The sequence below is a fragment of the Triturus cristatus genome, chromosome 12, assembly GCF_964204655.1.
Source record: "Triturus cristatus chromosome 12, aTriCri1.1, whole genome shotgun sequence".
Taxonomy (NCBI): Eukaryota; Metazoa; Chordata; class Amphibia; order Caudata; family Salamandridae; genus Triturus; species Triturus cristatus.
Genome location: NC_140595.1, coordinates 114,106,542 through 114,133,123, shown reverse-complemented (window position 1 = coordinate 114,133,123; position 26,582 = coordinate 114,106,542). Strand labels below are relative to the sequence as shown.

Here is a 26,582-nt window from a genome sequence, read left to right as displayed (position 1 = left end):
GCACTGTACTCTCTGCCACTCTACTTTGTTCCACTCTGCGACACTGAACTCTTATGCCAATCCACTCTAATCTACCCCGCACCACTGCACTCTACGACACTCTACTCTATACCACTGCACACTATGCGACTTCACTCTACTCTGAAACAGTCTACTCTGCCACTGAAGTCTACTCCACTCTATTGCACTCTGAGCCACTCCACACCACGCCACTGCACTCCATGCCACATTACCCTGCACCACTGCACTGTACGCCACTGTACCCTACTCGATGCCACTGCATTTTATCTCACTCTACACCATTTCACTTTACATCACTTCACTTTGCACCACTACACTCTACAACAATGCACTCTCCGCCACTCTACATCACTGTACTCTACGCCACTCTACACTACGACACTCTACCCTGCAGCACTTTACTCTCTGACACTGAACTCTATGCCACTCTACTCTGCACCACTCTACTCTATGCCACTGCACTCTATCTCACTCTACTATGCACCATCACCCTCTTTGCCATTGCATTCCACATCACTCCACTCTGGAACACTGCACTCTATACCAATGCACTCTACCCCACTACTCTATACAATTCTCCTATACCCTGCACCACTCCACTCCAATTCACTCTACTCTGAAACAATCTACTCTACGCCACTGCACTCTATCCCTCGGCACCTTACGCCACTGTACTCCACTCTGTGCCACTCCACGCCACTGCAGTCAATGCTGCACCACTCTACTCTAGGCCACTCTACTGTGGTCTACACCACTACTCTATACCACTACACTCTACCCTGCACTACTCTGCTTCGCTCTCTTCTGAAACTGTCTACTCTATGCCACTGCACTCTACGCCACTCCACTCCGCGGCACTCCGCTCTACACCATTGCACTCTACACGCCGCCACTGCACTCTACACCACTTTACTCAAAACCAATGCACCCTACGTCACTGTACCTATGCCAACTACTTTGCACCACTGCACTTCACGTCACTATACTCTACAACATTCTACTCTATGCCACTGCCCTCTACATCACTGCACTCTACGTCACTCTAAACCATTGCGCTCTACGTCACTTCACTCTATGCCACTGTATTCTACTCTGCACCAATATTTTCTACATCACAGCTCTCTGCACCACTATACTCTGTACCACTCTACAACACTGCACTCTGACACGGCACTCTACGACACTCTACTCTGCATGACTGTGCTTTATACCACTGCACTCTATGCCACTCTACTGCACTCTATGCCACTGCACCACTCCATTCTATGCCAAGGCACTCTACTCTGTAACATTCCACTCTTATGCCACTGCACTCTAACCTGCACCACTTCACTCTGCTCTGCACCACTCGATGCCACTTCACTCTATGTCACTCTACTCTGCAACACTGTTCTCTCGGCCACTGAACTCTACACCACTCTACTCTGCATCGCTTTACTCTACGCCACTGAACTCTTCGACTATGTACCTTTCAACAATCCACTCTAAGCCACTCTAATCTACTCTGCACCACTGAACTCTATGACACTCTATACCACTGCACTCTACGCCACTACATCTGATCTGCTCTTAAACAATCTTCTCTATGCCACTGAAGTCTACCCCTCTCTATTTCACTGTGCACCAATCCTCTCTACGCCACTCCACAGTACGCAACAAAATTTTATAACACTGCACTCTCTGCCATTGCATTCTACACCAATGCTGTCTACATCACTTTACTCAAAACCAATACATTCTATGCCACTGCACTCTACACTAATCTACTCTGCACCACTGCACTGTATGCCACTCTACTCTACGCCACTGCACTGTACGCCACTCTACACCATTGCACTCTGTCACTTTATTCTTCACCATTTTACGCACTGCACTCTACACCAATGCACTCAACGCCACTCTACTCTACAACACTGCACTCTACGACACTCTACTCTGCAGCACTGCACTCTCTGCCACTGAACTGTATACCACTCTACTCTGCGCCACTTTACTCTATGCCACTGCACTCTACTCTTCACCACGCTACGCCAATGCAGCCCAAGCCACTGTAATCTACTGTGCACCACTGCACTCTATGGCGCTGCACTCTACACCACTCCAGTCTAGGCCACTCCAATCTGCACCACGCACCACTCAACACTGCACTGTATGCCAATGCACTCTACACCACTACTCTACACGACTCCACTCTACACCACATGACTGTACTCTGAAACAAACTTCTCTACTTCACTATATGCCACTGCAATCAATGCTGTGCCACTGTACTCTACACCCCTCTACTCTTTCACTGTGCTTCACCATGCACCAATATACTCTACTCTGCATCACTCCACTCTACTCTGAAATAATCTACTCTACGCCACTGTATTCTATGCCACTACACTCTACACCACTCCACTCTACACCACTGCAGTCTACACTATGCCACTGTACTCTAAACCACTGCACTCTACACCAATGCACTCTACACAACCACTTTTCACCACTGCACTTTATGCCGCTATATTCTGACACTGCATTTAATGACACTCTACACCACTGTACTCTGTCACTTTACTCTGCACTACTCTACGCCACTGCACTGTACACCAGTGCACTTTACGCTACTCTACTCTTCACCACTGCACTCTACGACACTCCACTCTGCAGCACTCCACTCTGCCACAGAACTCTATGCAACTCTACTCTATGACACTCAACTCTGCGGCACTTTACTCTATGTCACTGCACTGTACGTTGCACACTCTACGCCACTCTACTTCACTCCACGCCAATGCACTCCAAGCCACTCTAATCTACTGGGCACCACTGCACTCTACACCAATCCAGACTAGGCCACTCCACTCTGCACCACTCCACTTCACTCCACACCACTCTGCACAGTGCGCTCTATGCCACTACTCTATACCACTCCACTCTACCCTTCACCACTCCACTCTACACCACTTCACTCTACTTGAAAACAATCTACTCTACACCACTGCACTCCATGCCAGTGCACTCTACGCCACTCTACTCCACTATGCACCACTCTACTCTGCGCCACTGCAATTGATGCTGTTTCACTTCACTCTACACCACTCTTCTCTATGCCACTGCGTTCTACCCTGTACCACTATACTCTACCATGCACCACTCCGCTCTGCTATGAAACAATCTACTCTACGCCACTGCACTCTATGCCACTGCACTCAACACCACTCTTCCATCCGCGGCCCGTATAGGTAAGAGCGGTGGTGCCGGGTGAGGGGGATTTCGACAGGCGATGACGTGGGAAAAGTAAATGTATAATTAATTTTCCCTCGTCATCGTCTGTCGAAATCCCCTCCACCCGGCCCCACCGCTCTTACCAGCACAGGCCGTGACTGCACTCTAGTCCACTCGCATACCTATTGGCTTTGCCAATACTTCTTACAGTGGTGCTCCCCCTCCACGAAATCTGAGTGAGGCAGTTGGTTGTGTTGTTGGTGTGCTGCCTAGGCTCGCGTGTACTGAGTCAGCTTTGCCTGGCACACAAGCTGTGCCATCCCTGGGCCCACGTTGACCCATCCACTCTGCCTTCCAGCTCCGTGGCCGAGCAGCTGAAGAGGGGGGAGACGGTGCAAGCAGAGGCCTTCGATGGTGTGACCATATATTTCAGCGACATTGTGGGCTTCACATCGCTCTCTGCTGAGAGCACTCCTATGCAGGTAAGTCAAGCCCTCTTTGGGAGGAAGAGACAGACAGAACCTTGGAGGGGATGGAGGGTGAAGGGTCTCTGTTTTTCAGAACCCTAGAGGTCAGAGCTCAGTAGGGCAGTGGTCCCAATCCAGGAATCAGCCCATCTGTTTGTCGGATGAACCGTCTCTCCTTTCAACTTGGAAAGTTACTTCGGGTCTAGCTAGCGCTATATAAAGCTCTTAAAGAAATAAAGCAATACTTCTCCTGATCATCTGCCTTCAGCCATGTCTTTATGGAAAGTCTTGTGCCCGAGCAGCAGAGAGCCACCCCTGCCCCCGAGTCTCGAGGTGTGAATGCTTGTGCAACAGAAACACACCTGCACATGGAGCACCATTCAGTGAGCAGTGTGTATATTCAAACCATGCTTCAGGGGCCTGGATGGGAATTCTAGAGAGGCCAAGGAGACAGGATGCAAGAATTCATCACGGTATACAACACTGCCATTGACACAAAGAACCCTAGTTGGATCTTACCATGCCCTAAGCAAGGGGCAGCCGAGCAACAACAGCAACACCATTGGCGTGGAGCAGCAGAGGACCAAATGGCGAGAGCAATTTCTAAGGGAATGTCCTACAGCACAGCATATATCACCCAGTACTGTAGGTACTGGTAAGGCGAATCTATGATATTACTCCCAAAAAAATTACAACGCATGCTTTTACAACGCAGTTTTTACATCGCAACTAACATTTTTAAAACTACCATTACTACACATTCCATTACAACGCATACCATTACAATGCATACCATTACAACGCATAATACTGGGCAACAGTAGGGTAAGTGTTGCATAGTGTAGGGGTAAAAAATACTATTCTCACTCTAGTGAGTGCAACAGTAGGAAAAGTGTTAGATAGTGTCGGGGTAAAAATTACTATTCCCATGTACCCCAAAACCCATACTCACGCTAAAACTAAAAAACCTCCATTACTTATCTTATAATGCGTTGTAATGGCATGCGTTGTAATGGAATGCGTTGTAATGGCATGCGCTGTAATGACATGCGCTGTAGTGACATGCATAGTAATGGCATGCGATGTAAAGGCAGTTGCTTGTAACTGTTGTGTTGTAAAGGTAGTGCGCTGTAAAGGTAGTGCGTTGTAATGGATGATTCCCAGTAAGGCACACTCAAAGGTAAACACTTCTTCCAGGACCTCCAGAGGTAGAAGGGTTGATCCTTGTGCCTGATTATGGGGGAGTAGGGGATGTCAAGCATACCTCCTGACTGCCTCATCCACCTGTCACCGCACCCGCAACCATCCCTTTGCCCTGCAGACTAGAGAGGCAGAGGTGTGTGACCACTGTCTCTATAAGGAAGATGGACCACAGGCAGGGCAGAGATGACAACTGCTGAGGAAAGCAGTAGCTACTGTGTTCCTTAAATCTCTATAGTCCATTTATATAATGCAGAAATCACAATAAAAAAGCTTAACATTAAATATAGTACAAAATAGGAGCTGTGGAGTGAGAACCGGTGAACAGGGAGCAGCACCACAGAGATGGGAGGGCAAGCACTGCCTCTGAAGCAGGAAGTGCGAGGAGAGAGGGACAGACAGAGGCAGAGAACATCTACAATGGAAGGACATTCCGAGCAGACTGCAGGTGACGCTGAGGAGGGAAAAGAGTAATGATGGTAATTATTTTCTAATACTTGAATTCTGAGTGGAAACCCATTGGCGAAAGAACATAGATGAGCATTTTTGTCTCCTGGCTCACTTTTTAAAGCTGTTGCAATTTCTTGCCACAATATTTATGAGCATTTCAGGGGACAGTTGCTGCTGGTGTGCTTCCAATGGCTCTTCCGGGCACACAGTTTTCTATTAGTTTTCTATTAGTCACATAAATGTGCTTGCAGCCGCGGAGTGGTGATAAGGCGGACCCTGGAGTGCCGCGTTAATTCATGGCTCCCTTCAGAGCCCTCTATACAACCTTAGGTTTTTGGCCAATTGGGGAAACGTGCTGTAAAATGCAGCGTTATTCCATGTTTGGAAACATTTTTTGGGGTGGGTTGTTGTCCCTTATGTGTCCCTTGCAAAAAGATCCCTTACTCAGTGACTCGTAGTTCCTTTATATACGTTGGGCTTTAAGTGGGCCGGGTCTCACCGGGTCTGAGCACCGGCAGTTTTTTGAAGGGGGCCTCGAAACGGGTCTCTATCGGGCTCTGTTTTGTGCCCTGGCAGAGGTGCTCTGGTTTTTTCCAGACTGCAGTGACCGCAGGCACATCGATGTGCGCGTGCTCACACTGCTCACTTCTCACTAGTGGAGAAGTTACGGCATGACGCCAGGTAAGCACATCGATGTGCGCGTGCTCACAGTGCTCACTTCTCACTAGTGGAGAAGTTACGGCATGAGGTCATGCCAGGTGAGATGTGCGCGTGCTCACACTGCTCATTTCTCACTAGTGGAGAAGTTATGGCATGACGCCAGATAAGCACATCGATGTGCGCGTGCTCACACTGCTCACTTCTCACTAGTGGAGAAGTTACGGCATGACGTCATACCAGGTGAGCATTGTAGTGGAAGGGAAATCCTTTAAAGAGAGTCATTTTCTCTCTGGCTTTCCCTTCTGTTTTTGAAAATCAGGAGTAGCAACATTGTCGAGGTGTCACCAGGGCTTTAAGAGGAAGCTTTTTCCATATTATATATAAGCCATAGTTGCTGCTTATTTATCGTATGCAACTAACAACTATTGACAAAGCCAATAGTCCTGACTTGCGGTAGGCATGATGTTACTTGTTGTATCATCTATCTGAATGCAATGACAGAAACAGCAAAATACAAGTTGGGCGGCACACTATGCTAAGAACAGATTTTTAGCTTACGTGTTTTTAAGCCACGCCCTTAATTACATTGGCTACGCCCTTTTGACACGCCCCCAAGTTTTTTCATTCCACTTAAAGCCCTGGTTGTCACATAGGGTGGGCAGAATACCCATAATTTGCTTTTGTGTAATTTGGCGAAATACAAAAAAATTACCCAAAATGCGAAAATGACTGCTGGCAATATGTTTTAGCGCGACGTACATCCGCATGGCCATTGGGGATTCAAGGATTAAATACATTGATTTGTTTAGAGATACAATCATATCTCTGAATTAATTGATCTATTCCTGTCTGTACAGGGATGTGTAGGAATTTCCGGAGGGCAGAGTCCTATTGAAGAACCCGCCTCTGATTGATGTATTTCGTCCTTAAAAGAAATTCCACAAAAAACGTCAGTGCAACGAATAACTGCTGCTCGCGTTCTGGTTGGTTCAGTTGCTCACGTGTCCCTGCACTAAACTTTTGCAATAAAATTCTGTTATCTGGCATAATGATGTCATTTCAGTAATTTCGCGTAAGAAGCCTAACGTGAACTTCGCAAAACGATGAAAGATTACGCTGGCATAACAAAAATTCTGCGCGGAGCTAGAAAAAACTACTTAGGGTAGAGGGGTGCAATTGGGGGGATTTGTTCCTGTCATTCGGTACCCCTAATCTGGCACGGTCTGCACTTTTGGGAGGCAGGGGCTTCTCTATTTAGCCATGCCCGACTCAAATACCTAATAAAATGAGTCTGCTGACTCGAGTGGCAGCGACTCTTTCTCACTAAGAGATCACCCTCAGACCCAGAATCTACCACAGTTACATGTTCAGAATTTTTTTCGTTCAGCGCCTTTCTTCCATTTCTACAGACTCCAAGCACTTTCAGGATCTTGTCGCTTTTTCAGTTTTTTGCGGTGTAACATTGCTTGTAGTCCCGCAGTTCTGCTGCGTCATTTTTTTCGGTCCAGTGTAGATTGAATAATTCCATGTGTTATTTGGCGACGTGAACCTGTGCACCTGTCCTAGATGCACGCGCCACCTCCTAAAACGAGTTTGAATAGTGGCCCACCACTGTGTCAATCAAAGTGTTAATGATGCAAAGTGTTTCAATTATTTATTTTTATTGTTGCCACTTATAAATACAAGGCACACAATATAAAAACAATAAAATCCCCAGTTCAATACATTAAAACATCAAAAATAAATATACTGCGGCAAATTCATTTGATGATCTGGTAAAAAGCAAGTGACAGCCAAATAACTTGTAGGCATGTAACAAAGTAGGTACCAGGGACAATTATGAGACATGCAAAATGATGTAGTCTTGTCCCTGACGTCTAAAGGACGCCATAAGAGCCTGCTTAAATGTTACCTACATTGGGCCCGAATCACAAAGGTAAACTGAGATGAAAGTCTAACTCTACGACTTTCGGTATTCACAAAGGGCATTTACGAGTAGTAAAGTTAGACTTTTGTCTCAGTAAAACGTACGTTTTGGTCTTAAGTTTCACTGAGACCAAAACTGAGAAAAAAGTCTCCTTGCTGGCAGAGGAAAGGAACATAAAATCTAAATAAATTAATACAAATCTCATATTTGTGAAGCGCGGCTTATCACCCCTAAGGGTACCCAGGCGCTGGGGGCCGTCCGGGAGATCAAATGATCTATTGCCCAGAGTCACATGATGCTGAGCTGAGCTGCCGACGATCGAACTGCAAGTCACGTGCTCCTGAGTCAACTGCTCTTGCCGCTGTGCCACTCCTCCTCCCTTAGCAGCAGGAAATGCATAAGTGCTTCAACTCCGCTTTGCGAGCAAGGGCAAATGGTACTGCTATTTGTGTTCAACCAGTTGCTTGTAAAGGCTTTTACGGGGAGACACTGTAATGTAAATGTTATGGTCTAAGAAGTTCTCAAAGCCATCTATAGGTTCAATTTGCAGGAATAAAATGAACAGCTTTCCTTTATGTTTTGCAGAGAGCCATGTCCAATAATTCCCATTTATTGCATCCAGAATTGATGCAAACACAAGGAGATGATGGACGGAGCGCTGAAACTTTTCAGACTCTCACCCCCAGTCACAGATCTGGGTTGAATCCATCATCGTTCTTTAGCTCACTTCGCCACCCCATCCAGAATTGATGAAACCGTGACTTCTAAGTTGAACCAACACTAATGGCATTCGATACTGGAAAGAGTGCTTGCAATATGTTTCAGCCATGGCAAATTATGCAAATTTCTGCCCCTCCAGAGTTCACGAATGGATTTGAGATAAGTCGCCAGGCTTGGTTTGGACCACATTCGATCCCAGAACTAGAGTGGTTTGAGTGCTGCAGCATCTTCATTAGTATTAATCATGCCCAGCTCACTGTCTCAAGTGCTGCCATTGGGGTTCCTGCACCAAGCTTCGGCAAGCAACGCAGGAATTAATTTTCGATTTTCTGGAGCCCTGGTGCCTTATTGTAGTCAAAGATCAACCCCATCCAAACCAGCGGCTTGTGCTTTGGCCCGATAGGCCTGTAATGCTGCCTTAATCGATCTCCTGCCAAATTTGCTGCTACGACGCAGCACTGCATTAGATTACTCGTACATACTTATTTCACTCTTTCTCATCTGTTTGCTCCAAGATAGGTTTGCATCACACATTATCGCTAAGGAATCGTAGGAGTCGACCCGATCTAGTGGCTGGTTGTAGACTTTAAATGAATTTCTCAATTTCGCAAAGAATTAATCAGCATATCAGCCGCGGCCAGTGAAGGTAAGAGCAGTGGGGCCGGGTGGGGGGGTTTTGACAGACGCTAACGGGGGAAAATAATTATTTATTTAATTTTCCCTCGTGGTCGTCTGTCTTATCCCACTCCAACCTGGCCCCACCACTCTTACCTGCATGGGCCGCTGCTGCAGCATATAGTTTGGCTTTGAAATGTTTATTCTGAGTTTCTTCTGCAAACCGTAGTTTTCAAAACCTGTGAGTAACTTGTGAATAGGAGGTTTCATGCGGGCCAATAAAACAGCATCATCAGCAAAAAGTAAAATAGGTGTTTTGTTCCCTCCAAGCACAGGAACATCCAGAGTTAGCGATAGTTGTTGCTCGCCTTCACCATTGATGAACAGGTTTAATAATAGGGGTGTAAGCACACAACCTTGCCTAACGCCCAGTTCTATGTCGGAGCTCGGTGTGTCCTCTCCTTTGGAGCCAAATCTCATCATGGCTGTGTGGAGTTGCTTTATCGCGCATAGCTTAGTATTAATGCCCAGTTTCACCAGGACCTGCCAGAGGGCCTTCCTGTCTACAGAATCAACTTTGTTTTAAGGTCGATAAATATTAAGAAGAACTTTGATTGTTTAACGAATGTGTCCTTAAGGCAGGCAGTATGCAACATAGCCACTTGATAAGTCATGCCTTGAGATTTGAGAAAACCTGCTTGTAATGGACACAAAATCTTATGTTCCTCGACCCATGACTCCAGATGGGTTTGCAATAATTTGGCATAGGTTTTGCCTGCACTGTCCAATGATTAAATTGGTTGGGCGGTGGTTACCTGGGAAATTCCAGGGACCTTCTTTGTGCAGAGGTATAACTGCATCTCTCCAGGAGACTGGAACATCTTCATTCTCCCAAATTGCATTGTATGCTGCAATTAAAATGGGCACCCGGGTGGTCAGGTTTTTACAATAGGTGTTGGATGGAATTCTTTCCGGACCTGGAGCTTTCATACGTTTCTGGCTTAAGATAGCAATTCAAACTTTGCTTTCCGTAAATTCTGTGCATGTGGCGCCAGATCTTCCTTTAGCGAGGCTCAAAGGCCGTGCCCCGTGTTCAGGCTGATCACTATACATAGCTGGATCAAACACCGCAGTGAAATGGTCAGCCCAGGCCTTGGCTGCAATGCCTGGTTAAGATTTTTGGGGGCACCTTCACAACCCCTTCTAAATAATTTCCAGAAGCGTCTTGTGTTTCTATCTTGGATTGCTACCATGAGTTGTGACCAAGCTTTAACATGCAGATGTCGATTTTTAAATCTGATCCGCTGCTTGTATTCCTTCCTTAGCACCACAAGACGATCTCCACTCGATGTGGATTTCCTTCTAGATCGTAAGGCCATTGCCAAGGCGGACTTTAGTTTGAGACACTCATCATCAAACCATGTAATGCTAGTGTTGTCCTTGCAACCTAGCTGTCCAAGCCCAGCAGGTCTACTGTCTAACACTAACTTGGAGGTTGTTTAAAAGAACATTTCCAGCTTCGGTAAGGCAATCCAGTCAACTTGGTCTCTCAACAATAACAGGTTGTCACACTCTTGTATCCAGTACTACAAACTTAATAGACTTTCCCAAACGACAGCCAGCCAGCCACATAATATTTTTCCTGTTCATCTTCAAGATGAGATTGGCCGAATTGTAGACCCTGGCTACTTACTCGTGTTCCAGTCGCAAATGTAGGGTTGCTACTAGAAGAATATGGTAACTTTCTATCCACCTGACTCTGTTCACATCGACAATGACATGTCAAGATTCCATGTCCATGAATATGTAATCAATCAGGTTAGTACATTTGCCGGCTCTAAACGTACATTGTGCTGGACAATCTGATGCAGTTGTGTCCATTCAAAGATCGTAATTCAGTCCTGTACAATAGATCGCCTTAGGGAGCTGCAGCGCTTGGAAGATCTTAGTTTGGGGACAACCAATTGTGGGAGCCCCCAAGCAGTCTCTTACCTGCACATCTCTGTATGCACAATCATTGCGTCTGGGCCAGTGTTGAAATTACCGCTGAAAATTATAGTGTGAGGCCTTTTTTTTTTTTTGTTAAATGTCCTCATACCACCATTATATGCAAAATAATAGCCTGTCAGCCGATCTGTACCTCCCTGGGCTTTTGTAATATTTCAATAGCTCCTGCGCTCGTGCCCTTCCTGTGTCCTGGCTGCACAGACCACGCAGGTGTAATCATTGGACAAAAGGGGTTACACACTTATGTCTCCATCCCAATTCTGGAAGGCCACCCATATTTTTGGCTATGTTCGTGTATTGGACTCCAGGTCAATATCTATTTCCGCCGTTCTTCTTACTGCTCGTAGCCAGTCCATCCCTTGCGGTGGGGAGGGTTCAATCCATTTCTTTCAAATTTCCCGCCTAGCGAGAAGGATTAGATAGAATAACAAAGCCTGTTTATCCCCAGTAATGTCATTACATGGCTGATATATTACCCCCATTACTAATAGGAGGTTAACTTCAATGTTGGTATCAAGAATTTCATTAATTATCCTTTCGACCTCAAACCAATACTCCTCTAGCTGAGGGCATTCCATAAACATATGCTTATCATTAGCACTGAACAATCCCCCCTACGACGTTTGGGGGGGGACATCAGTTACAAACTTTACTCGTTTTTTTGGAGTCCAATATAGTCTATTTGCCGTAAAGAAATTCTTCCTCTTCAAGTTTGATGGTTTGACTGTTTTGTAAAGTAACTTGAAGGAAAGGTGCCATACTTTTTGTGGATCAGGAGTCTACATCACTTCATCCCATATTTTGTAGGGGGCTTTGATTTTTTTCTCCTCGGAAGTCAGTAGTGTGTAGTACCATCCACTTATTTCCTTCTTTACTATATTTTCGTTCTTTCATTTTATTTCAAACTCCCAAAGACTCTTAGTCTCACGTCTATTCGCTTCCCCCCAAGACTTTAGCTGGAGAAATTTAAACCGGGACAGAGATCCCCCTGTCTTACTCCATAAAACTTCCCATGGGACCACTTCATCCATCACTATCAGGTCCCCCCAGACCTCTATTCCTGCCCTCCTGAGTGGGACACTCAGTTGATCCTGCAAGCATTCGGGCGTACCAGATGAGTCCCATATTGGAGCCTCTCCTGAATAGTATCCGATTCCTAAAATATTCCTGATCTTTACCCACAAAATCAAAGCTGCCTTCAACATTTTTAATTTTATTTTTTTTAAATATTCTGTGCACCAAACTTAAACAGAAATCCTTTCCCTCCCCACTCTTTAATCATCTCCTCACACAAATCTCCCCACACCCTGTGCACTGTTGTACATAGTAAAACCCTACAGTTTTTAAACTGGAATGCCATGCAGTATAATTTTACATCTGGTAGTGTAAGCCCTCCTTCTGCCAATCCACGTCTAAGTTTTTTCCAGGACATGCGTGCTCCCCTATCTGCCCAAACAAAACTGCCCAGTTTACCCTGTATTCTATCTATTAGCCTGCTCGTGAACGTTAAAGGTATACAGTTAAAAAGAAATGTGACCTTCGGCAGAATGACCATTTTAATCAAATTGACCCTTCCGTATATCATCAGCGGAAGATTCTTCCACCTAGCTAAACTTTTTTCAATTTCCTTTGTAACTCTTTCCAGATTATGCTGTGGGACATCCTGCACGGCATTGAGAATGTTGATACCTAAATATCTAATCTCTCTCTGTACACTTCGTCTCCAATCCGAGATGTTCCAGCACATAATCCCAGTTTTTGCTTTGTTTACCAAGTACCCAGACAGGGCCCCATAATCATCCGCCAGTTGCTCTACCCTTGGAATCGTTATAACCGGGTCTGATGTATATATAATTAGATCATCCGCGTATAATGAGATTTCTTTTTCGAACATTCCTATACGGAAGGCCTTCACCTGGTTGTCTTGACGGAGCGCCTGAGCAAATGGCTCGATATATAAGTTGAATAACAGGGGTGAGATTGGACAGCCCTGTCGTGTCCCTATCGTGATCTTAAAACTCTTAGTAAGGGCTCCATTTAAGAGAATCCTAGCTGTAGAGCTGTTATATGGTGTTTTTAATGTGATTATAAAGTGAGGCCCAAACCCCATATGCTCTAGAACTACCCATAAATACTCCCAACAAACTCGATCAAACGCCTTAGCGGCGTCCAGTGTGACCACCGCCAAGGGGACAGATCTTTCTGTCACTATATCAATACATCCTATTAGTTGTTGGGTTAGCTCACACATTTGCCTTCCAGGGATAAACCCCTTACGATCCTCATGTATTAATTGAGGAATTACTCTAGATAGTCTCCCTGCCAAAATGCTGACAAAGATCTTATAGTCAGTGTTTAGCAGGGAGATTGGCCTATATGATTCTGCTTTAGCGGGGTCCTTAGCCGGTTTCAAAATTAAAACTACAGAGGCTTCACGCCATGATTCTGGAGCCTGCACTTCCCCTCTATGTATCAAATTAAACAGCATCTATATTTTTGTATACTTCTGCCGGGAGAACATCGAGCCCTGCCGCCTTCCCGTTTTTGGACTTTTTTATTGCTCCTTTTATCTCTTCTTTTGTGATTGGGGCTTCTAGAATATCTTTTCCCTCTTCACTCAGTGACGGAAGATCGAGTGAACTAAGCCAACATCTGGTCTTTGTAAGGTCAGCAGTGATATTTTCCGTATATAGCTATGAAAATATTGTAACTTTGTGCTCCTGCATAGAATCCCAACTATCCAGCTTTTCTCCTGTTTCACTTTTTAGCTCTTTTATATCATTCCTTGACCTTTCCACTCTCGCTTTCCAGGCAAGCAGGGCTCCTGCTTTTTCACCATATTCAAATTATTTTATATTCGCTGCTTGCCATCTAGCTTTACACTTTTGCTCTATTTTAATTTTAAATTCCAATTGTGCCTCATGCAACCTCTCTTCTGTCCTCGCTTTTCCTTCCTCTGAACTCATGGAATGTAAAGCCTCCTCTAGGATACCAATCTCCTTTTCAATGTTCTCTAGTTCTATACGTGCTTTCCAATTTTCTAATGAGTTTAGGCTTTTTAGAATTCCTCTGATATATGCCTTGAAGGCATCCCAAACAATATCCAAGGGGGCAGTATCTTGGTTATTAACAAAGTATTCAGTCGCTGCTTCCTTCAAAGCTATCTCCACCCCCTCTTCTAAGAGCAATGCACGTCTTAAAGTACATCTCTTAGGTGGTTGTGGCCTCAGAGCTTGTATAGTTACCATTACTGGTGAGTGATCTGATATATGAGCAGGGAGATGCTTAATCCTCTTAATATTTGCTGAAAAGGATCTATCAACTAGAAAATTATCAAGTCTTGAAAAGTGGTGATGTTTTTTGTTATGGTACGTATAACCCCTTGTCTTACCCATCAAATGCCTCCATACATCAACTAAGTTGAAATCGGATATCATGCTTTTTAGAGCGTTCCTCATTCTAGGGACATATATGCTCTCTCTTCTTGTAGACCGATCTAACACGGGGTCTAACAGAACATTGAAATCGCCACCTACAATTACGGGTACTGAAATTGCTGCCATCCTCAATTCTAAGTCAACAATGTATTGAGGGTTATCCTCATTAGGACCATAATATCCGATACATAAGAAATCCGTGTCAGCCCACCGTACCCAGGCTGACGCCCACCTACCTGAACTATCTGTGCTTGACTCTTTAATTTCTATTCCACAGCCGCTTTTAATCAGAATAGCCACTCCCTTGCAGCAAAATAATTGATCTGAGGCAACAAAATTTTATAGCCAGCCATATCTCCCGAACAACTCCTTACTCTCATTTGCCATGAGGTGCGTTTCTTGTAGCAATATTACCTGTGCCTGGCTATTTTTTTAGATACTCAAGTATTCTCCTCTGCCTAGGTTTGGACCTCATGCCATTCACATTCCAAGTAAGAATTTTAATACTCGGGATGTTAATCGAAGTCATCTTTCTTAATAGGTTCTCTTCCTGGTTTCAGTCCTGTACTGAAAAGACATTCCTGCATAGAAGGTGTTGAGAACTTAGTTTTTTTGTTTTTTTCCCATTGCTCCCCACCCTTGCTCCCCCACCAGCCCCCCCTCCACTACTGTGCCCCCCCCCCGAGGAACCCTCCCTACGTTACTAGGCATAATAATGCCTATAGGCGTACCATCCGGAGGAATTAACGCACTACTTATTTATACATTGCTAGGATGCTGGAGAGCGAGAGAGCTATTTTTTTTTTTTTTACTTTGACGCATCTCATTGCTCATTCTTCTTATTAATGCTGCCACATCCTCCACTGAGCGGTAGTTATACATTTTATTATTCCACATTATACGGAGCATAGCGGGAAAATTTAACTGCACTTTCGCTCCCAGCCATCTAAGCTCTTCCGTCTTTCCGCCTAGCTCCCACTGCTTTTGTTCTGTGACCTTGCATACATCAGACCTAGTCAGAAGGGAGTAGCCATTAACTAGGTATGGGCCATTTTTAAGGCACTACTAAGTATCTCCTCCTTGATGTTATAGGAAAGGAAATTTACCAACATCTTTCTGGGCTTGGTTCTCTGTGGGTTACGTCGAAACGGCTCTCTGTGCACCCTCTGTATTTCACTCTCAAGATTTATCTCCGCCTTATCCTTCAAATTTGTTTTCCGAAGAAGGGCGATTATAAACGTCTTCACGTCTACCCCTTCTTCGTTTTCCGGAATATTTAAGAGTCTTATATTATTCCTGCGAGAATGATTCTCAATTTTCTCTATATCATCTCTTAACATTTGATTTTGTTTCCCCAGAGTAGAGATCTCAGTTGTTTTTTTCACAACATCCTGTTTAACAGCACTAACTTCTTCCTCCAGAATTTTTGTACGAGTCGTAACCTCGTCGAGCTTCTGAGCTAGTACAGAGCAAGATGCTTGTATACCTAATTGGTTAGCCTCTGATACCTCAAAACGCTCTTTGATATCCTTCTTCAGCTCCAATAAGATACTAGCCAATGAAATCGCTGTCTCTGATGCTCTTCCTTCTGGGCTAATTGTACAGTTCTGGTTATCCCCATTCAATTCTGGTGCTGGTGATTGTAATGGTGGAAGTGCTTCCGGCTCCTCAGCTGCTGTTAAAACTGAATATTTGTTGCTGATTGGGATTGTTATTATATCCCGCTGCGGGGACCTACTCTTCCCTCCTAAAGTGCTCGAGTTACTCACAACGCTCGAAGGGCCCTTTCCCGCAGTGACTTCAATATTATTGACTTTCCCCAAATTACTATCACGCACCATTGTATCTTCACAACTGCACTCTTCAGGGCTAGGACTTGCACTTACTGCATTATCCTTCTGCATACTTGGCAGTACACGAAAAAAAGATTTAAGTGAAGGAGTCACTTTTACTCTCGCAGTTTGGAGGCAGGATTTCTTTATATTCCTTCCCTCACTGGTTTTCTTCACGGTCCCCCCAGTCCCTCTGCTTTGCGAGGACACCCTTTGTCGCCCTCTTTTCGCCTTAATTACAGTCTTCAGCCCTTGTGGTAAATCAGGCAGAGCGTCTGGTGAAATGGGGAGAAAACTCGCCTTACCTCTGATATTTCTGGTCCTCAGCGTGTACCTGGTGGGGGCCTCATCTTCCTTGAGGGTCTCTGTCTCCATATGCAGGGGACTTCCTCCCCTCTCTCTTGAACCACACGTCTGCTCCTCAGCTCTGATCGAGCCTCTCCTCTCAGCCCCCACCTCCTCCACCTGATGCAGGCAAACCCTGCTTGTTCTGCCTCTGCCCCCAATTCCAGCCCACCAGATCCACCAGAGGCTCCCTGCTGCCTCTCCCCAGCGCGTCAGCTGTGCTCCGCGCTGTGCTCCCCGGCGTCTTCCTGACACACACCTGAGCTCCGTAAGCATTGCCCAGCACCCTGGAGCCTCAATTACTGCCGGTAAGTGCCTGCTGTATTCCGCTTCGTGCTTCCGCTCACACACTCTCGCTCACACGCCCTCCAGCATTAGAGAATCCTCCGGACTGCGGCCTATGGCCGCTAGCGTCTAGCTAGTGGCCACCATGTTCACCCACATAGGAAAAATGTTAGACCTCATAGAGTGAGGTCTAACATTTTTCCTATGTGGGTGCTCCAGCTCAAAAACCTAATTTCGCATAGTAGTGATATATACGTCACCATTTCATTGGCGATGAATAAATATTTCTTCAGGATGCCTGGTGGAAATTAAACATTGAATACGTCAATCGACCTTGTATCATTGATGATTATTACCTGTTATGTTATGTCTATTTATATAGCCCACTAATCACCTGTGAGGGTATCCAGGCACTTGAGCTTGTCTGTAGGTGAGTATCCTCTCAGAGTAATTCGAAGAGACAGGTCTTCAGCTACTTCTGGAAGTCAAGAACTGAGGAGGAGGTTCTGATGTGTTGTGGGTGGCCATTCCATGTTTTTGGTGGGATGTATGGGAACTAGCGACCTCTTGTTCTGCTCTTGTGAATGCAGGGGATTTGTGCGAGTGAGAGTGAGGCTAAGCTTAGGTGTCTTGTCTGGCTGGTTAAAGGGGAACACTCAGGAGAGGTTTGTTTATGTAGACGGGCTGGCACTAGGGACAGGAGAGGGGAAACCAATTGCTAAACCTGTTTTCCAGGGGGAGTGTAGCCCCCTTGGTAGCCACACCTCCGGGTTCGGCTAGGGAGCTATGAAAGTCAAAAGAGGGGTCCAGCTATGTTGGGAGTAGGCAGAATGGTGCATTCTAAGATTGCCAGATGCCACATTGTGCAGAAAGGGGTCATCAGTTAGGAGAAAACCTGGCAGCCCATTTGCTACCAACCGCATCCAACCTTGATGGCATTTTCTGGCACAGGATGTCTGCATTGATGTCATATCTTACTAACTTATTTGCACAAATGTTGGATGAAATCATCTAGCACCTTCTGAGTCTCCTGTCAGATGAGGTTGTAATATGTGGGGTGTGTTGTAGCGGTGGCATTGATTAGCCACTGTCTAGCTGTGATGTGTCTGCCGCACACTGCAAATGCAAGGAACTTCTCATTAGCATCCACTCTCAACACCAGAGCCTAGTGTAGAGTGTCTGCACAACACAGAGGCAGGGAGAGTCTCTCGTAATAAATCAGCTCTAAGTAGATATCAGTCACTTCAGCAGGCTTGGACTGGTATGAAATTAAATCAGTAGATTTGTTGGCTGGTTCGAGAGCATGGCGTGTGTGTGTGCCCCAGCCCCACAGGTTTTTTAGAGAAACTGTCCTATTGATAAATGTCCAGACTTTCCTTCACATGCAATTCGCAGGCTTCGATACTGCTCTCCACCCACTTAGTATTACAAGCAGTGTTTTAAATGGGGAGGTGATGTCCAGTGATTAATTTGTAAAAAAATAAGTGCTGGGGCTCTCGTCAAGAGTAAGCTTGCGCAAGCCCGTTTCTCCTGTTAGCGCCGCCTAAAACACAACCAACTACTAACCATGAAAGTGGGGAGAGAATGTGGCGTAATGGCCAGAGCTGCTTTTTTCAGGGCTGGGGAACCAGGCTTGAGTTTCGGCGTCGACTCAACATCCTGTGATTCAGGGCAAATCACTTAATCTCCCCGTGCCTGCTATAAATGAATGTGTCCTTAACTGCATCGGTGTTGATGATTAAGTGCTGAGCACCAGAAACCTCTGGCTCAAATTATGCACTTTACTGTTCGGTACTGAGAATCTGCGCTTCTTTAATTTGAAAGGAAGAGTATTTGCACTTCTGAACACCATTGCAATACATTCAATGGGGAAGCACCTGCACTTCTCAGCAGCAAGTAGGTACTCTTATTAGTGTATCACCACTTCTGCGTTGCCATTTAAAACACTGCTTATACGTACAGGTGGCGCAGGGTCCAATACCTTGCAAGGTCCAGCGACCCCCCCCCCCCCCCCCTTCCAGGCTGAGTGCCGTGCACATGATAACACTCCCCCTTTGACCCAGTTAAACGGTATCAATTATTCAATTCTGGTTCATCAACGATCAAAAGCACAACGGATATGCCCTGGATCGATGTGGTATTTCGGGATAACCACTTATAATGCAAATTCGATCAATTTAGATTCCTTATTTGTAAATCTATCTAATTGGTTATCTTGATAAGTTGACATGGTTCTGTATATTCTGAATATTCAGTGGACACCAGTGCACTATAGCAACAGGTAACTGAGCGCAGAACGTGGCGCGCGTCGCTGCGTCCCTCGGGCTCCCTGGAAAGAAACGAAGGACTCCAGGGCTTCTGGAAGTTTCTGGGTGGCGCCTGCGAGCAGTTGGTGGCTCTCCAGTACTCCGCGTTCATGTAGGTCAAGGCTGCAAACTGTTCGTAGAATTCATTACCTCCATTTAGCTGTTCAGCAGCAACAAAATTGAAAACAATTACCAGGCAAATAAGGTGACATATAATGGAAAGCGGAGGCGGGTGTGAGGGGAAACAGGCAGATAGATGGAAACAGGCTGGTCTCTATTGTGGAGGCTGGGAGAATAGAAATATAAATGGCCAGAATTGTGTATGGGAAAAAATAGCTTTTTCAAAAGAAAAAAACAGGAGCGTCTGAACCAGTGCTACGCATTTAGCTTAAACCTCAATTCGGGCACAAAGGGGAGGCCAGGGCGAATTATGAATTTTAACTAGTGCAGTAATTTTGGACTTCTTACACAAATGTTACCAGTTTGAACCCGGCTGCATTTTGTGTGGGCAAACTATTTAAAGTTTATGCATTGCAGAACAGGGGAAAACATGCAGTAGTACTGCTTACCCACCCATCCCGCGGATCTCTGTGAGACTGGTATGTACCAGGTATTAAAGTACTTCCCCCCCCCCCAAAAATGGGTAGCTTGTGGCACTTATGAGTTAGCAGCAAGGGAATCCGGTCAGGTCGGAGACTATTATTGTTGATAGATATAGATTCTTTTTTTTTTTACTTCTGGAGTGCTTAATACTAGCGTGTGAACTGGGCAGGTGTATGTGGACCCTTACAACAGGGTCCCCATACACCTATAACTGCCTGTGAGGCAGTGGTCAAAGTGGGCGGGATTGGAGGGGCATGACGTGCCCATACTCTTTAAATATAAGAAAAAACAGCTCCCCTACGTTTTGTGAAGAAACATCCTAGAGCTGGAATGCAAGGCAGGGAGTCTTCTCTTTTGGGAAACCAAGGGATTAGCACACACCTTCTTGCCAGGTGTAGAGAGCCATCCTGGCTCTCCAATACATTGTATCCAAAGCATGCATTCCTCGGGGCGGGCTGGTCCTGAGGATATAAATAAAACGCGGTGAGACCGTTCGAGGTCTTCCCGCCGCACCACAGTATGTGCATGTGTGCGTCTTGTTTTAACGGAGCGTGCCACTAGGCCTTGGTCACTCCCGCGCAGCAGAAATTGCACATTGGCTATGAGGCCAGTAGTGAACCCGCGCCTCGACAGTTTACCTGCCCAGCGCAAGGAGGCTCCCCCACGTGTTCCAGCTCACCACACAACAGCACGCCCGATTGGCCTCCGCATCTCGGGCTCCATTGCTCCTGACGAGGGTGTGCCCCCTCCGCTGCCCCTCGAGAATCAAGGCAAGGCCTGGCCTGCCCGGAAACATCCATCCGCTCGTGGTCGTTGAGCCAGGGTGACGCGTTTTGCGCCGGAGATCTGACGGCAGCGCACTCATCAAGGCCCTGCTTTGGCCCCGCCTCACATGCGTCCACTGGCCGGACGAGGCCACACGACCAACACCGCAGGTGAGCGTGCTGGGACCACGCGCAGGGCAACAATGCGCTGCATAGGGGGGACCGGGACTTTGCATCACCCCCTACAGGACCTACTCAAAGAAAAATAAAGAAGACTCCAGACAGGAAGAAAGCTGCAAACAAGGAGCAATTAACAAGGAATAGTTACCATAAGGAATTATGCTGGCAAAATAAGCACAACAGGGAGCATACAGAGCAAAGACACAAGAAAAGGGAGAGCTGAGAATCGAAATTACACTGACCCTGTAAGAGGCATAACAAAGGTACACTCCTAGACGGCGGCCTAAACCCATCAGGTCACGCAAACTTGAGCACCCCACCGTAAGCAGGCACCGTGAACAATCAAGCTATAGCTGCAGCGCCACCTCAAGTATGCAACCATGCAGCAGTATCCCTGTTAACCCCGAATTCGCTGACCCCGCAACGGCGGCCCCACGCTTGAAAGCGTGGGTAGACCGCCTCAACCATTACTTCAAAGGTACGAGGGAGACGGATAGATCAGTGAAGAGCTCACTGCAAATATACTACGGGGGTGGAGAGATATATGACTTATTTGAAACACTCGCAAACACGGGGTACGGCGATGACTATGAAGCTGCAGTCACAGCACTAAATAGACACTTCTACCACCAGCTCAACCCCAATTTTGAGCAATTCAAATTACGACATGCAAAGCAGTCCGACACTGAATCAGTGGACATGTTCTACGCACGGTTAAGGCGGCTGGCAAGCACATGCACGTTCGCCGACCAGAGGGAAGAAATACGGGCCCAGGTGATCCAAGGGTGCCGCTCAGTACTGCTCCGGAAGCTGATTCTTCGTCAACCAGGGATATCCTGATTCTCGCTCGGTCCCACAAGCTGTCGGACACCCAAGCATAGAAGATGGAGATTACCCTGAACAGAAGCGCTGCGATGTACCATGCCCCCAAGTACACTCACATCAAAGGAGAAAGGGTCGAAGCAATCCAACAGAGTCCGAATCCAATGCGCACCGCCACAAAGACTCACTCAGACAGGTGGAGCATGCGGAAACTGCGGAGTAGACCATCCCCTAGCCGGCCCGCGCTTTGCTAAAGGAAAGACCTGCTCCCGCTGGGGGTTGCCAAATCATTTTGCAAAAGTGTGCCGAAGCAGGAGGTCCCGGCCAGATTTCACAAAACAACGTGGGACAATGCCACAAATATGACAGCTGTCTTATTGACGACTCCCATGTCCAAGAGGAGGGTTCATCACAAGGGCGTCAGTTCAGCCTGGAAGAAGACGATGACATGTTCGTCATATCCTTCGTAAGCCTCTCAGACAAACACAAAAGAACTCCCCCCAAGAGCTCCGTCAAGGTGGCAGGATCCACCGTCCAGGCACTGATCGATACCAAGGCATCCGTGAATGTCATGGACACAGAACAATACGAGCGACTATCTCCACGCCCCCAACTCGCTCCCACGAAAGCGAAAATATACACGTATGGTGGAACGCACCACCTCCCCCTAAGAGGGGTGATCGAAACTGAAGTTACCAGCGACAAGCACGAAATGAAAGCCAGTTTCCACATCACGGAATGGAAAAAGGGGACCTTACTCAGCTGCCACACTGCAGAAGATCTAGGCCTAGTCTTCTTTGCGAATCAGCTGCATGACTCATATGCCAAAGCCATACTGCACAAATTTCCAGAACTGTTTGAGGGGTTGGGAAAACTAAAAGGCAAGCAGTTCAAACTGCATATCGATCCGTCCATCAGTCCGACCACGCTGAGGCATCGGAGAGTGCCATTCCACCTGCGTCCGCAGGTAGAAGCTGAACTAAAGAAGCTAGAAGACCTAGATGTAATCGAGAAGATGTCGGAACGACCCCGTGGGTGTCACCGCTAGTCGTCGCGCCAAAGCCAAAACAGCCTGGTGCCATCAGGCTCTGTGTCGACATGCGCCTCCCCAACTAGGCCGCCAAGAGAGAGTGGCCTCTGACACCCACAATGAACGACATAGTGGTGGATCTCAATGGGGCCATGTGGTTCTCGAAGCTCAACCTGAATGCCGGCTACCATCAACTGGAGCTCGAGTCGGAGACCCGCTATATCACCACGTTCTCCACCCACATGGGGCTCCGAAGGTACAAGAGGCTGAGCGGCAGAGGTCTTCCAAAACGCCATCCGGGAGACCCTGTCCGGCCTGCAAGGTGTCATCAATCTGAACAATGACATCCTGGTGTTTTCACACACACTGGAGGACCACCATGCACACGTACAAGCCACCCTACAACGTCTAGCAGACAGAGGTCCAACGCTTCATAAGGCCAAGTGTTCTTTCTACCAGGAGTCCATTGAATTTTTTGGGTACACCTTCTCAAGAGAAGGTTTAAGAGTGGATCCCAAGAAGGCGACCGCCATCCGGTCAGCTCAGACCCCTACCTCGACCACGGAAGTCTGCAGTTTTTTAGGGATGGCCACCTACTGTGGCAGATTCATACCAAATCTGGCCTCGCTGTCTGCACTCCTACGCGCCCTTACACTCAGTGGGCACACTTGGGAATGGACCGCCGAAGCTAACACCGCATTTCACGCCATCAAGATGGCCTTAATAGATAAAACAGTCATGGCCTACTTTCACCCAGGAAGGCGCACCGAGTTGGTGGTAGATGCAAGCCCTGTTGGACTGGGAGCGGTCCTCCTCCAAGAGAGTGGCCGAGAAGCTTGGGTACCTGTTAAGTACGCAAGCCGTGCCCTGTTGGACATGGAGACAAGATACGCCCAGATTGAGAGAAAGGCCCTGGCCATAAAGTGAGCGTGCCAGCATTTTCATCTGTATCTCGATGGACAGGAATTCCAAGTGGTGACGGACCACAAGCCGTTGATCCCCCTATTCACAGGAACTTCGAGACTGGCACCCTCCAGGATAGAGAGCTGGGCGGTGCAGCTGCAAGCATACAGGTTCAAAGTCATATTCTACCCTGGAACACACAGTCTAGCAGATTATCTCTCAAGGCACCCGGAGGCGACAGTCACACAGTGTGCTCTCCGTGATGAGGAACACACTGAAGCTTTGGTCAGGATGATCCCTCGGGAAGCATGCCCTAAGGCTGTGACACCCGAAGAGATTGGTCTGGCCACCACCATGGATGAAACGCTGGTGATAGTCAAGGAAGCCTTGCTCACCAGAGGCTGGACCCACTTCCTGGACTAAGCGCAGGCCCTCAATGCAGAAGACCATCTAACGCGACAGCAGTAAACTCAGAGAGGGGGAGCACAGCATAGTGCTGCGAGGCCATGTCCTCGTGGTCCCAAAGAGGCTGCAAGACCGAGTCGTCAATCTGGCACACGTCGGGCACCAGGGAATGGCAAAAACAAAGGCACACCTGCGGTGCAATGTATGGTTCCCCGGCATGGATACCGCTGTAGAAGAGAAGGCCAGAAACTGCCACTCGTGCACCATAACAGGAGGTGACCCTGCCCCGGCGCCGGAAATCAGGGAAGAGTCCCGCGAAATACCCTGGTCCAGGGTCTGCATTGACTTTGGTAGTTTTCCTGACGGCCGATGGATTCATACTCAAAATGTCCAGTGGTGGAGGTGGTCACATCCACCGCATTTCCCAAGTCCAAGTGGCCCTCGACAAAACATTTGCACTCCTGGGCCTCCGTGATTAAATATGATCAGACAATGGGCCCCTCTTTCAAGGGCGAGAATTCCAAGAATATCTGGAGATGAAAGCTGTTTGGCACCAGAAGATTACACCACAGTGGCCTCAGGCGAATGGGGAGATTGAGCGCTTCATGCAAACACTCAATCGGGTGCTACGCATTGCCGTGGGTCAGGGAGAAGACGCTGAAAGAGCTTTGCACCAGTTGCTTGACGCATATCGCAGACCCCCCATAGTACCAGGCACTGCGCACCATCTCACCTGCTCTTCAGGAGAGCCCCGCGAGACAGCATCCCAACAGACCCTGTCTGGAGGCCCCCTGAGAGAGATAACGCAGCGGTACAAGCCCAGAAAAATGACAAAGAAGAAGGCAAGTCTCGCCAGAGGTGCCAAAACACCCTCCCTAAAGGTGGGAGATTATGTGGTAGTCAGAGACTCAGCGTCTTGAGACCCTCACTGGTGAGCAGCGTGCTTACAATTCCCTGATTGATTGACATCCCGGCTGGAGGTTTCGGACACTGTATGAGCCGGAGGTTTGGAGAGTCACCCATGCCCGGGGGACCATGATCTCCATGAGAAAAGGACAGCAAGTGGTTACAAGAAATGTGTTGTGGTTCAAAAAGGTGCCAGAACCTTGCAATGATATGGATGAACTCAACATATGGAAAGAAACGGGAGATCCGCTGTGTGGAAGTCCACAGTCACAATCTACTCCTGATCGGGACTCTGAAGAGGCCCAGGCTGGCGCGGCTGCGGAAGCCCAAGATGATTCCCATCTGCACGTGCCAGACATGTTGACGACACATGACCTGGCCAAAGCAGGGACCAGTTCCAGCTCACGGATCCAGAGGTATGGTCTCTGGCCGAACCCTGCGCCCATCCAGCTATTCAAAGACTTTGTGTGTGTTTCACCCTAACTCCGTAATAAGTATGTTAATATCTGAAAGAAACAGTTAGTTATAGATTTCTTACCTTAGAATTACCCCCAGGTGTCAGACTGGATCCGGAGAATTGTTTTGTCAGCAGTACCCCTGCTCGTCGAAAGGTGGCGTCGGTCGGCTCCGCGTTCGTCATTGGCATTGTGGTCACCATGATGACGTCGCGGTAGCTACTTAGATGCCGCCCTCGCGTGCTGACATCAGTTCTTTCTTTTTCCGCGCCAGCCAGCGCAGATCTGGTGAGAGTGGTACCTCCAGTCACTTTTTGACTGACTTTTTGTCGACTTTTGTCAACACCGTTTTTGATTCTTCGAATCTGAGTGCATGAGGGATGCCCGGTTTCAAGGCCTGCGGCTCCTGTAGCCGACTGATTTCGGTCACGGATCCGCACAGCATGTGCTTCTTCTACCTGGAGCACGACCACGATCCCAAGTCGTACTCCGACTGCCGGACCATGAATCCGAAGTCTTTGCGGAAGCGGTCCCGAAAGCTTCTCGAGGCCCAGCAGTCGGCTCCATGCCGTTCGAAGTCCCAGTCGCGTGGGAGGTCGAGGGACCGGTTGCAGAGCTACCACCACCAGTCTTCTTCCAAGTCTTCGCACTCCTCAGGTAAGTCGAAGCACAAGAAGAGGTCGAAGAAGTATCGTCGCTCTTTGACTTCTCCCTGTTGGTCGGCCGATGCGACGAGGGATGTGGGTTGTGCCCCTCCAGCAGCTCCGCCTGCTAAGCCCGAAGGGTCGACACTGAGTTACCCTCCCTTCCCAGGACCCGGGGCGACCCCTGCTCAGCTTTGCCAATTTTATGAAGCGATGCATGCCATCTTTGGGCAGTCAGACTCCGTCAGCGCGCCTTCTGGCCCCGCAGACTCGGCTGGGGGCCCTGAGGCTTCGACACCGGCGGCTCCGGCCCCGGCACCGCAGGGTCCCCTTGGATCCAAGCCTGGATCCGGATCGGCGTTGGTCGACCTGATAACACCTCCCC

General features: G+C 47.5%; 1 protein-coding gene across 1 annotated transcript in view; it reads left to right on the top strand.

Moving 5' to 3' along the window:
* NPR1 (natriuretic peptide receptor 1) overlaps positions 1–26,582 on the top strand; it is a 735,215-nt gene that overhangs the window by 652,536 nt on the left and 56,097 nt on the right. The window contains exon 17 of the mRNA XM_085639850.1: positions 3,593–3,716. Within this exon, the coding sequence (XP_085495976.1) occupies positions 3,593–3,716 (124 nt within the window). The remainder of the gene's footprint in view (positions 1–3,592; positions 3,717–26,582) is intronic.